Source organism: Notothenia rossii (genome assembly GCF_949606895.1).
Source record: "Notothenia rossii genome assembly, chromosome: 3".
Lineage (NCBI taxonomy): Eukaryota > Metazoa > Chordata > Actinopteri > Perciformes > Nototheniidae > Notothenia > Notothenia rossii.
In genome coordinates, this window is record NC_136901.1 from 11,787,652 (window position 1) to 11,799,935 (window position 12,284).

At 40.9% G+C, this 12,284-nt stretch overlaps 2 protein-coding genes across 8 annotated transcripts in view; both read left to right on the forward strand.

Annotated features, from left to right (window-relative positions):
- The first annotated feature begins 371 nt into the window (after positions 1–371).
- Positions 372–5,313, forward strand: acadl (acyl-CoA dehydrogenase long chain). The gene is made up of 11 exons (XM_079669906.1): positions 372–552; positions 1,227–1,370; positions 1,450–1,587; positions 1,667–1,831; positions 1,920–1,986; positions 2,824–2,988; positions 3,082–3,183; positions 3,347–3,460; positions 3,942–4,069; positions 4,563–4,649; positions 4,742–5,313. Exons 1-11 carry the CDS (start codon positions 464–466, stop codon positions 4,833–4,835), a joined length of 1,293 nt encoding a protein of 430 aa, XP_079526032.1. The 5' UTR covers positions 372–463; the 3' UTR covers positions 4,836–5,313.
- An 899-nt stretch (positions 5,314–6,212) lies between these two features.
- The window catches only part of LOC307031880 (uncharacterized protein), a 48,053-nt gene continuing 41,981 nt past the window's right edge, over positions 6,213–12,284 (forward strand). For 2 of the 7 annotated variants that reach the window (XM_079669422.1, XM_079669420.1), the window contains exon 1: positions 6,228–6,356. The gene's annotated coding sequence lies outside the window, so the exon portion shown is untranslated. Of the gene's footprint in view, positions 6,357–12,284 lie in introns of all 7 variants that reach the window. The other 5 variants (XM_079669418.1, XM_079669419.1, XM_079669424.1 and 2 more) reach the window with 4 other exon arrangements.

Here is a 12,284-nt window from a genome sequence, read left to right on the forward strand (position 1 = left end):
CCATAGTTTCCCCACAGCAGCAGACGCACATTTATTACGTCTGCTGGCGCATCATAAACACGTCAGATAGTGAAAGTGCTTTCGGATTCTCTAAAGTACCGCAATCTCTTCTCCTAAATCCTTTTGAATTCTCCTATCCACTATCCCTTAACCCCGTGACGTTTCACACAGAGGTCAAGGGATAGACGATAGGAGCTGATTTTTGGACTATTCGACCGCAACCTATGTATGAAATCTTTCTCCAAAGACGTATATAATTTTCCCTAAATCACACAAATAAAATAGAACATTTACCTTGAACAGTAAAAACTTTTTTTTCATACGTAAATGTTTACACCTAATGTGTACAATCAATGATTAACCATGCCAGAGGAGGAGGAGCCAGTAGCGTCTACAGAGTGAACCCTCTGCCTCACGCAGACGATCTTTGGGTTGTTGTCATCACTGTGAACCTGTGTAGAAGATGTTTGCTAAAAAAGTTAACAAAACTTTTCTTTGGGGGTTGAGGAATGTCTCCGCACCGAAACAGGCGATCCCTGTGGCTGTTGCAAGGTACAATATATCTTTACAACGATCATTTATAACTTCCGAAGTGAAAATATGTTTAGGTAGTTGCTTACGTTGAGAAATATATCTATACTTTAACGTTACCCTGGATTCCTACACCCTGTATTTTTTATTTAACTAAATTAAGCATATATCGTCTAATACACTAATATTTACTTTATATTAATTGATTTGAATCTAACGTAATCGACTCAAAGTGGGTCATGACCTTTGACCTAGTCTCTTTTTAATACGTTGTACTCGTGACAACTTAAGGTAAGGTAAGTTCATTTAGATATTTTTTGTTCAGGAACATTGAATGTAAACTTGCTAAAATATCATGATTGCTTTATATAACTTAATATATATAACTTTTGTTATAATTGTATTGAGTAGTGTAATAATATTTTAGAAGTAATTATTCTAGTTTTAATTCAGCAAATGACAGGATCTGAAATGATTAGTCGATTAATCAATAAGTGGATCAACAAAACTGGGAGTCTGAAATAGTTTTGATAATGATTAAGCGTTTCAGTCTTATTTCAATAAAAAAAGAATAGCCTGTTAATCTTAAAGTTTGTGAATGCTGTTCCCCCCACCACCCGTATACAACAAATAAAGTACTTTTTATTTCTCATGTGTTTAAAATGATTGGTTGCATTTACTGAAATTCCACCTAGGCAACAGCACACCCGTCCAGAGACGTCCAGCGCCAAGTCCCTGATGGACATCGGAACCCGGCGGATCTTCAACGAGGACCATGACATCTTCAGACAAAGTGTCCGGCGCTTCTTTCAACAGGAAGTGATTCCATACCACTCAGAGTAGGTGGAAGCGTGGCACAGACCCAGGTAAAGTATGTAAAGTATTTCCACTTTACTAAATGTTGTCCCCTTGTGCCAGGTGGGAGAAGGCAGGTCAGGTGAGCAGGGAGGTGTGGGAGAAAGCTGGTGAGCAAGGCATGCTGGGAGTTATGATCCCAGAGGAGCACGGAGGCATCGGAGCAGACCTGTTTTCTGCGGCTGTCTTGTGGGAGGAGCAGTACGTTGATTTAAAAATGAAATGATTGAATAATGAAATCAAACTTTTTTTTAAGTGTCTTTATTCTTTTGTCCTCCAGGATGTACTCCAACTGCTCAGGCCCGGGTTTCGCGCTGCACTCTGACATTGTCATGCCCTACTTATCGAACTATGGGAGCAAGGAACAAAATGAACGCTTCATCCCCGAGATGATAGCTGGGAGATGCATCAGCGCTATCGCCATGACGGAGCCAGGAGCGGGCAGGTATAAGGTCTTCGGCATTTCTTTTTTTCTAAACAAACACATGAGGTTTGTGAGGAGCTTTGATGACCCGCCATCTTTTTATTTTCAGTGATCTTCAAGGTGTGAAGACATACGCTAAGAGGGATGGCAGTGACTGGATCCTCAATGGCAACAAGGTAACATAATTGTGAAACTATTGTGATTTTTAAAACTATTTTATGCCACATATGATGAGAATATAACACGGTTAAACATTTCAGAAGAAGTTATAGGCAATGCAGCAACAAATATTGATTCATATCTGATTAGAGATTCCTCAAGACTGGTTAGTTGATTTCATTTGGCAAGGCATAATCTTGCACATGTCGTTAGGGGTAACAACATATTAAAAGACACAACATATAAGCTATGAGTAATTGTAGGGTAAGTAAGTCAACAGTTTTTGGAATTGGTTTTGGGTTAGATGCCTGAAAAAGGGTGAGTGGTTTACACAAGCTGAAGAGATTTTCAAATGTTGTTCTACAACATAAAATATGTCAGTAAACATCCCACTGGTAAACGTTAGAAGCTTTTACGTGTCCAAAAGACATCAGTTGCTAACAAATGATTAAATGAGACAAGGAAACATTAGCTACACCAAACATTAGCCATCATTAGCTTCATTAGCGTGTTGACGTAGTGCCATGCAACCGGGATGTATTCCGTTTATATCTCCAATGCTAGCTATTTACTTCTGGAGATTGCATTTACGCCTCTAAATTATTATAGTGGTGTTAATATGTGGAGATTATCCTACTGGAACAAACGTGTAAGTATCATAAATGTGTGTTTTTGACTTATTACCGGCAATATTCCAAAATCCAACGGAGAAACCCCACTGGCTTTTTGTCGAGAGAGCCCTCCGATGTATCAGGATTAACTTCACTTAGTCTGATACCGCCACAGGACTAGGAAAGAGTCATAAAAGCATATACTGTCCGCGCATCTCAACTTCACCTTGAGGTCTTTTCCAGGTGTTCATCACTAACGGTTGGATGTGCGACCTGGTGGTGGTGGTTGCCGTGACGAACCGCGAGGCGAAGGTGGCGGCGCACGGCATCAGCCTGTTCTTGGTGGAGAACGGCACCAAGGGCTTCCAGAAGGGACGCAAGCTGGAGAAGATTGGTCTGAAGGCCCAGGTGCTGGAGCTCAAGGGTTGGGGAAGATCTAGCATCAGGGGCAAATCGACACTGATTCTGCCTTCTAACTATTTTGTCCTTACTCTTTTACAGGACACATCCGAACTGTTTTTTGAGGATGTACGGCTCCCCGCGGACGCCCTCATAGGGGAGGTCAACAAGGGTTTCTACTACCTGATGAATGAACTGCCCCAGGTGAACTACTCCATAAATCCGCTTAAATTCTAACAATAATCCTATAACTCAAAACATTGCCTGAGGATCTTCAAGTTTTTACAATTTTGACAGTCGCTCAAGTAAACCATTACATGTTTCCGGTTAGTTTCATGGTGAATAATTTTATAATTTTGTGGGAAAGGAGCGTTTGGCCATCGCTGGCATGGCCATTGCGAGCTGTGAGTTCATGTTTGAGGAAACCAGGAACTATGTCATGCAGAGGAAGGCTTTCGGAAAGACCATCGCTCACCTACAGGTCTGTATAACAACGTTTTGTTATATTAATCTGTGTGGGATTAATTGTTTTAGTTGTGGCTTGATATCCAAAGATTTCAGAAGTTGATATTTTTGTCATAAATACTTCATAATACTTAAAACTAAAATATTTGCTTTTTTACCTGCCATTTTTCCTTAGAAGCATTTATTTTCTTCAGTAGAGTTAATGTTATTAATACTAATCCAGCTGTATATATTATTATATTAATGTTATATTTTGTAGTACATTTTGAATTATAAAATATAGTTTTTCTCTATTGTATTTATCTTTGAGTGGACATTTTGACAATTTTATTATATTGAATTTTTTCTTTTATTGCATTTTTTAGTTTAACTTTAAATTTTTGCAGATGAAAATATACTATTTTTATTTCATTCTGAACTTGGAGCAACTGTCAAATGTATCTGAATAAATGAGATCTTCTGATTATGATATCATTGGATGTGATTGGACTCCACAGACTGTGCAACACAAGCTTGCAGAGCTGAAAACTGAGATCTGTGTGGGCCGAGCCTTCGTAGATAACTGCCTTCTGCTGCACTCTGAGAAACGCCTCGACGCTGCCACAGCCTCCATGGCCAAATACTGGTGAGAATGTCTGCATTACCTCACTTTTCAGGCTCAAACTGGATCATGTTGCTACTAGGGCTGTTAACCAATCAGAAGTGGCCCATGATAGTAGGTGATAGACAGATTGATCCAATAGCATGCCAAGTATTTTTGAAATACTTTTCCAAATGGCTTCCAATGGAGCTTTCCTAGATGGTCTGGTGAAACAAACCATCTGAGTCAGGTTAGTAATGCTCCATCACATGTTTCTATTACAGGGTGAATCTTAAACTGAAGCTTGACTTTAAAGCAACCCAACGGAAGTTTCATGTAAGTTTAGTTCTTTCACTCGTAGCTCGGGCTGCGGGTGTGCTAGAGACAGGAGCACGTTGATACGACCTTCCTAGCCGGAGATACGGCCGCATTTTACAATAAACTTCGCAAATCTCAATATCTGTCAGAAAAATCACAATTAGATTGTTTCCCCAAATCGTGCAGCCCTAGTTGCTACCATCACTTTTGTCTTCTCCAGGGCGTCTGACCTGCAGAACAAGGTGGCCACTCAGTGCCTGCAGCTCCACGGAGGCTGGGGCTACATGTGGGAATACCCCATCGCCAAGTAAGTGTCACATGACCTTCTGGGGATAATGTCACATTGTTTGTATTGTAGGTATGCCACAAGGTGCTGAACTGGTCTCTCTGTCTTTCCAGGGCGTTTGTCGATGCTCGTATTCAGCCCATCTACGGAGGCACCAATGAGATCATGAAAGAGCTCATTGCCCGCACCATTGTTAACCAGAAGTAGTTGATTGCGTTAGTAGATGCTGACTTAAATATAAAAAAGTATGTAAGGAACTCAAACACCACAGGAAATCAAAAAGCTAGACTTTGATGTAAAAATGTAATACTGTTACTGTAGCGGACTTCCCTGGTAAAACGGATCATAACAAAAAAGAAATAAGCCTTTCTACGTCTCACAAATAAAAACACTTATTAAAATAAACTTTAATAACCTGAATTACTGAGAAAATTCAGATATTGAAATAACTAGCTTTGTATGGATACGAAAAGGTTGTAATTAATGTAATCCAACATTTGGCAGTACCTCCTTTACTTTATCGAAGGAAAAGCGTCTCAGAATTGTTTTGCATTGTTCCATTTGTTGTGTGTTTATAATAATAAATTCTGTAAAACACCTAGTTTGTAATACTGCACATATATAAATATTAAAATATGTTCATCTTAACTTGAAATTATTTAAATAAAAACTTTTCAAATTGCCACTTTTATGTGTTAAGAGTTGCTTGTGTGTCCAATATGTCGTACTAATCTAACAATGTCATAATTAGAACTCTCTTCATTTTTGTCAACAATGAAAATAACCTTGGACCGATATTATATAATTATTTTGCAACTAATTAAAGATTAAAGTTGAGATGAATGTGTGAGGAATGTGATCAGCATCAGCACCCTTTGTACATTGTCTCATTTCCACCAGTAGGTGGCAGTAAAAGCATCGACAACTTGCAGAGAAATAACCATTTGTCCATTTGATTCCATTTGCAGCACACACTGTTGAACAAAACTCGCATATTTGTTTTAGTTGTATCTATTGAATAGTACAGCATGTCATTCTAGTAGCTTTTAATTTATATACACATTGTATTCTCATGTATTTGTGGATATGGTGTTAGATGCACAGCATGCCAGTCTGACTGTGATTATTAAATTCCTCTCAAGAACACATCAGTGCCAGTCGAGGAGGCAGCATCCCCACCCGCCTCACCTGGGGGGGAGAGAAGTGCGGCTACTGCTCACTGATGCATCTCCCCCTCATACCCCCATCTCCTCTTCTAGTTCCCCCCTTCTTTCTGCCTTCCCCTGCCCCTCCTTACCCACTCTCCCCTTGGCATCACATCCACGTTTCCCCTCTCCCTCCCTTCTTTTCCATGTTTCCTCAGCAACAGCCACACCCCAGTGCCTTCAGCTCTGCACTCATCTTCCACTGCGGACATCCCTTTCTGCTCGTCACAGAGAAGCCTCTTAATGATGAAGCAGCATTTCACATGTATAGCTGTTTAATGACCAACTCTGTGCATTCCTTTGTTGTTTCAAACATGTTGCATAAATGTACTTCACATTCACAATCACATTGAGAGAGTGCATGTCATGCATGTTGCAGCCACAAAACCCCGTGCGCCCATACTGCTGCATTTACGGTATAGCTTAACGTGCGAGGGGAGGGGTCAGAGGGCCCGGCTCATTGTCACCACAGCTCTGCGCACACACAAGTGTATTAGTGCCGCTGAGCAGCCTGAACCTGCAGGTAAGAGATAAAGCTCTTTGTTTATCATTTATTGACAAAAACGGCTTTATAATTGGTAAATGAATTCGGAGTTGTTTTTATGAGGTGTTACTTTAAAAGTGTCTAATCAATGTGGCACCCATCTTTAGCTGCGTGTCATGGTGTGATGCACAGCAATGTGTGCATTTAGAGGTGTGAATCAATGCTAGACAAGGTGTTTGTTACCTATGTGCTTTCTGGTCAATATTTTTGGAGGAATGTACCGTTTGTGTGCACGTAGAGAAATGTGTTGGAATCAGTTTATTTGCGGGTGAGTGTCGCTGCGTACCGGCTCGCCTCTCTCCGCTGCAGCACCCGGCTGCGCCTTTTGTTCTGGTCCACGCCTGTATGGTGCTGAAACCCGTGCAGCCCCCCGGTTTTTCACTGCAGTACCAACCTGTGAGAAGAGACAGTGGGTTTAACATGTAGGGGGGGGGGGGGGGGAATCATTTCCCCAGCATCCTTATATATATTTGGCTTATGTTTTGTGGATATACTGTAAATGGGAGTAGCCCAGCTTGCAGTTGGCATCTCTCCTGCTAGGGTTGCGCTTGCAGTCCTTACCAGCTTGCATCAGCAAAAAGGTGGCATGACTTGCATTGGATGTACATATTCAAACATGCATTTTAAAACCTTCCTGTGTTGAATTCGATTAAATTGATTGCAATTATTCCGAGCCACCCTAACTCTCCATCTGCTGGCTATAATGGAGGTCCTTTCCATGGTTCCTTTTATTACCAATATTCAGCCGTAGATAATGATCTATAGATGTCCAGACTTCCATTAAGCATGGATTTGCTCCAAAACTGCCTCGTTTCAGTCTCACCTCGGCCTCCACATGCAGAGGAGAAGCTGTAGATCTCCCTGCATGTATAAACATTCCTTTTATGAAAAGGAATTAACGTTCGCATGAAACTGCGCTCCAGATTTTGTATAAGCACATTCCGATTGATGTCTCAAAAGACCCCAGGCATGGAATATAACGAAAGCTGTAGATGTTGGATTTTGAGTTCTACCACTTCATGATGGGGTCAGTTTGGATTTACATTAAATTAGATTAAACAATGTAAGTGTTGGCGTATTTTTCATGAAAACAGGTGTGTTTTCAGCTCATGCCTGCATTCCAAGCTTTCGTCTTGGTTTCAGGTTTAGAAACTTGAGGCTCTGGTTTAAAAAAGGCGTGAGTTACCAATCAATTATTTCATTAAATCTACAGCTTCACTTTTTATATTGTGATAACCAGAGATGTGACGATAGGTTTCTTTAAAACAAATCATACAGCATGAAAAAATAAATAAAAATACTTATCGACCAATGAAATCTAAGAACAAAATGACCAATTAGTGGGCGGGTCTTGCAGCAATAACCAAACAATCTTTAAAATGCATATTCCTACCGTTTTCCCAATGCATTTTCCTTGTAGGAGTTTTAAATCACATTCCCTTTAGTGTGTGAGAGGCTTCTATTGATTATTGATTTAGGGTAAATCTTGGTAGGATGTTGGTCTCAATTAACCACATCTCATTGCAAATAATGGGCAGAAAGAACGACATACGACAACACATGTAATTAATCCTTGCCCATTTAAACCTAGATTATGTGTTTCTTGGCTCGGGCCAAATGGAGGTTGACAAAGTGTATTACAGTCGAGCTGTCTTTCAGTTTCACCTACTTCTCCTGTTTCCTCTACCAGGCCAGATTGGGCTGTGTCTAATCACTGGTGGATTAATTGAAAATACCTTAATCATGAAACAACAGGTTGGGTGTATATCTGTGTGTTTACGTGTGTATGCTTTAAGAGTCCCCCCTATTTAAATCTCAAATTCAGTTCTGGTGTACTTCTGTGAATTATGTGAGCCATACATTTAGCCACTTATCTTTTTTTTTTTCAACCACTGGGAAAACCAATACTCTTTCTTGCACCACATAGGAACGTTAAGTATATTTCTCAACGTCAATTCTGGTTACGTGTCCCGTCAAAATCCTGAAACCACAGACCCACTTTGTGCTCTACTGAAATTAAGACATGCCATGTTGGCTTTTGTAGGAACAACGTTTGGAGTAAAGATCCGTTTATTGGATCTGATTGCTGGTTGATGGTCGTAGTTCTTCTTGTGAATGAGAGCATTTGGTTTAATGCGTTCCATGATGAGCTACACAAGTGGTGATTTTGAATCTCTTTTATGTGTGAGGTGCAGTGCTATAGTCACAGGTGTTTGGGGTCTCAGGATGTGTCCTCTTCTGCTCCACTTGAAGCAAGGTGACTAATTGGAGCTGACAGAACTGTGATTTATAACACGATTAAGTCTCGACTGTGAGAGGGACTTAATCTTATTCACGTTCTTTTGAGGAACCAAACGTCCCACTGACCTGCATGTGGAGTATCCCCACACACATACACTGCTTCCTGGCCCACTTTAGTGCCTTTTGTTGGGCATAGAGGAATACAACTGGGGTAGTAAAGAAAGGAATTGGAACTAAATAATGGAGGTGTTGTGCTTTCCTGTTTCTTATCAAGTTTCCAATCTCCAAGGTATTTTACAAGCCAGGTGTCAATGTCTTGCTCAGAAAATATTTAAATATTTGCAAAAAATGTGTCTCCTAAACAGACATCAGTGCAAACCAATATGCTGGAAAAACACCGGACAGATGGACATTTACTCACCAGCATGGAAAGCTGTTAGGCAGTGGCAACGTTGGCATAACTATTTGTGTTACTTGCACAATCTGTGGTCCAGATGTTGTTGAAACAGCTGTGAAAATGCAGACCTGTGTGTCCTCATTTAAGTTCATTTTCTAGGTAACAGGTTGCTGGGTTTATTGAGTTTGATAAACACAGTTTGTCAGGCGCTAAGATCGATCCTGTGACCTCCTCGGTACAGGACAATTTCTTTGTCTGAATAGCACCCAGTCTCCCAAACAAACTCTGACAGCCAGTGTCACATTTCATCCCTCACGGACCATGCCCCTCGACAGAGAGGACACTCATTCAGGGCATTCTTGCACTCAGTGACAAACCCCCTCAGATATTGGCATCTATAATATTCTCTGCCACTCTCGGTTTTCAAATTTGTGTTGTAACCATGTTAGCTAATCATTGAGGTCTGTAGAAGGGAGTGAGTAGGAAAGAAGTTTATTTCTGAGATACAAAGAAAGCAAAACCGCCTACCACAGTTTGCAGGTTTACTTGGCTTGAGTTCAGCAAATCTGTGGCATGTTGATCCATGTGCCTCAAACTTATTTGAGTCCTGTAGAAAGCTTTCTTTATTTAGATCAGTTTGTGTGGTGCCCGAAAGCACATTCCAAGAATAAAAGTGCTGAATGTTCACACAGAGCTATTACAGGAAGTTCATGCGTCTCTGTCTTAGCGGGATTATGACATACTGTATAGTCCAGCTCTAAATTGCTGTTTGTGGTTTCCCACCCCTAATTGGCACCCGAGAATGCAGGCAACTGGGCTGATGACATATTCTGGATAATATAATGGCTGCGTGTGTTTCTATATGCAGCCAGCTGCGTCTGTTTTTAATGTAAACAGCACACAAAAGCCTTAGTGTTTTATTGGCTTTGCAGTGCATTTCAATTAAATCAATTTGTATTGAGACAACAAACAATGTGTTTCTGGTGGTCAGAAAAGCTCTTAAAACTGCAGGTGGCTACAATATTATTGAGTGTCAAAGATGTTGGAAAAATCTATTTTTAAAGAATATTTTAAGACGTTATAGTATCCAAAGTGATGTTCTTAAAGCAGCAGTGTACACCAGTTCCATTGGTCTGGTTTTTCAGACCAACGATGGGAGGAAACCACTAATGAGCCTCAGCGTCGTCCTAAATGGGCCAGCGACCTCCTGTTAGCCTAGCGTAGCGGCTAGGCTATGTAGCGCAGAGCCTTTATGACTTCCAGATGTTCAAGCTAAACGGCTAGATTGTGTTCTCCCCATCCTTTTGCAAACGGCGCACTGGCAGCGTCTGTAGTCTAAAACATAGAGTGAAGTCTAGTGGAGGAATCAATGAGCCTCATTGTTGAAGTCCAAGTATTGTTAGAACATACAGACTCGGGTTTCTTTAATGCGAGTGTGTTTTTCAGCTGATGCATAAAGGAATCCACTGCTATGGAAATAAGTCTCCAGGGATTCATGGCTTGGGGATTCCTAAACAAAACCAGAGCATGTCTTTTACTTAAGATCCATCCTTGTTCCTGTGTGCATCTGCTTGTCAGGGCCGTATTTTGGATGAATGGAAACCCCCCCCCCTGATTCATAGGAACTTCACACACTCTGTAAAGCCAGTGTGAAACGTAGAAACAGATGCACATTGATGGCCCATCACGTTCATGTCGGTCTGTTTTTAACTGGACTGCAGGAACACGGCAGCTGAGTGTGTGGAGTGGACCTCCTGGCCAGCTTCCAGGAAGGGTTTTTACTGAATCCGTCTGAAGAGGGACTTACCAGCAAATCCAACATCCTGTCTTAGATATGTAACATTTAGAAGAAAATGAAAAGACATCAAGGATGTAATTTAGAGCATATGTACCAATCAACTCAGGGCACCCTATTCGGCTTTGCAGAGTTGTGTTGTCCCACTTTTTTATCCTGCAATTGATTGATGACTCATTCCTTAAATTATAATGTTGTATAGGCGCTAGAAGATGTGTTCTATTTCACTTCGGAAAACAAGATGATAGCTTTTTACAAGCTGTCCTTCCAAATAGAAGGGGATTCTCATGCACTTTCCCACACAAAAACTCAGATTTGTCTAATTATTACGACATGACATAGCAATTTTAACCACAATTTAACACAGGATCTAGTCCAAACAGTAATTCAGTGTTTTTTGGCCCATGTTTCACCCTTCCACAAATGTTCCTGAAATTCAGGAGAGTATTTTTGTTAGTAATCCTGCTAACAGACAGACAAACCCAGCCAAAAACATGCTATCCTTGGCGGAGGTAATACTGGATAAACTTGTCTTCAACCCTCATACTTCTCTGCAGTGGGCTTTCCATTCACAAGCTTCCTCCTATCTGAACTGTCTGTGTTGTTTTCAAGTGTTGACCGTGCCTACTACCCCCATTTGGACCATCAAGGGCCCCCCTCACCACGGCAACCCCTGCCATGGAAACCAGCCCCTCAAAGGAATGACCCTTTTGAGCACCAGTGTGTAGAGACCCTCTATCTCACTCTGTAGTAAGAGGATACAGGCAGGAGACTAGAAAACTGCATTTTTCTGTTATTTTCTTCCATTGCTATTCTTTGTTGTGTCTGTTGTTTAGGCTGTAGTGGGAAGACTTGCCTCGGGTCACCTCGTTAAATCAGAGGGCATAAATCACGGCATAAAAAGGGGCCTTTATTTGGAGCATCAACAGATGTTTGTGAATGGCCTCTTGGGAAGGAACATCTCTCTTTTATTGCTGACAATAGCTGGTGACAAACTGAAAACCTCTAGCTCAACTTTCTGTAAAATCAGCGACTTGGCATCCTGACACAATAAATACTAAAGCGTTTGTTTACGGTCATTCAGGCAAAGTACTCTAGAACACTTTCTAATGGAAATAGCAATAAAATGTGTATATTCCCTAATGCATGGTCAATATTTTCTAAGTCATGCCCTACAGTATATCCTGGCCCAGTTTCCTTATAAACTCTTATTTTTAGTTTTCTTTATGGGTTTTATAGACTGTACAGTAAAATTGGTTTGGTTTCTTTGCCTCTTAGGAATAAAAAAACTATCCTCTGTGTTTTACCTCAGTAACTAAAAGGCCTCACATGTTTCATAGAGAAGTCAGCTCATTGTTGATACCAGCATATTTCTTTCAAAGTCCAAAATATCAAAGCTGCGCCCCTTCGTACACGTCCTGATGTAATCCCCGCTGTCTACGGAAGCATGATTGCTATCTCCTGGGTTGGCATA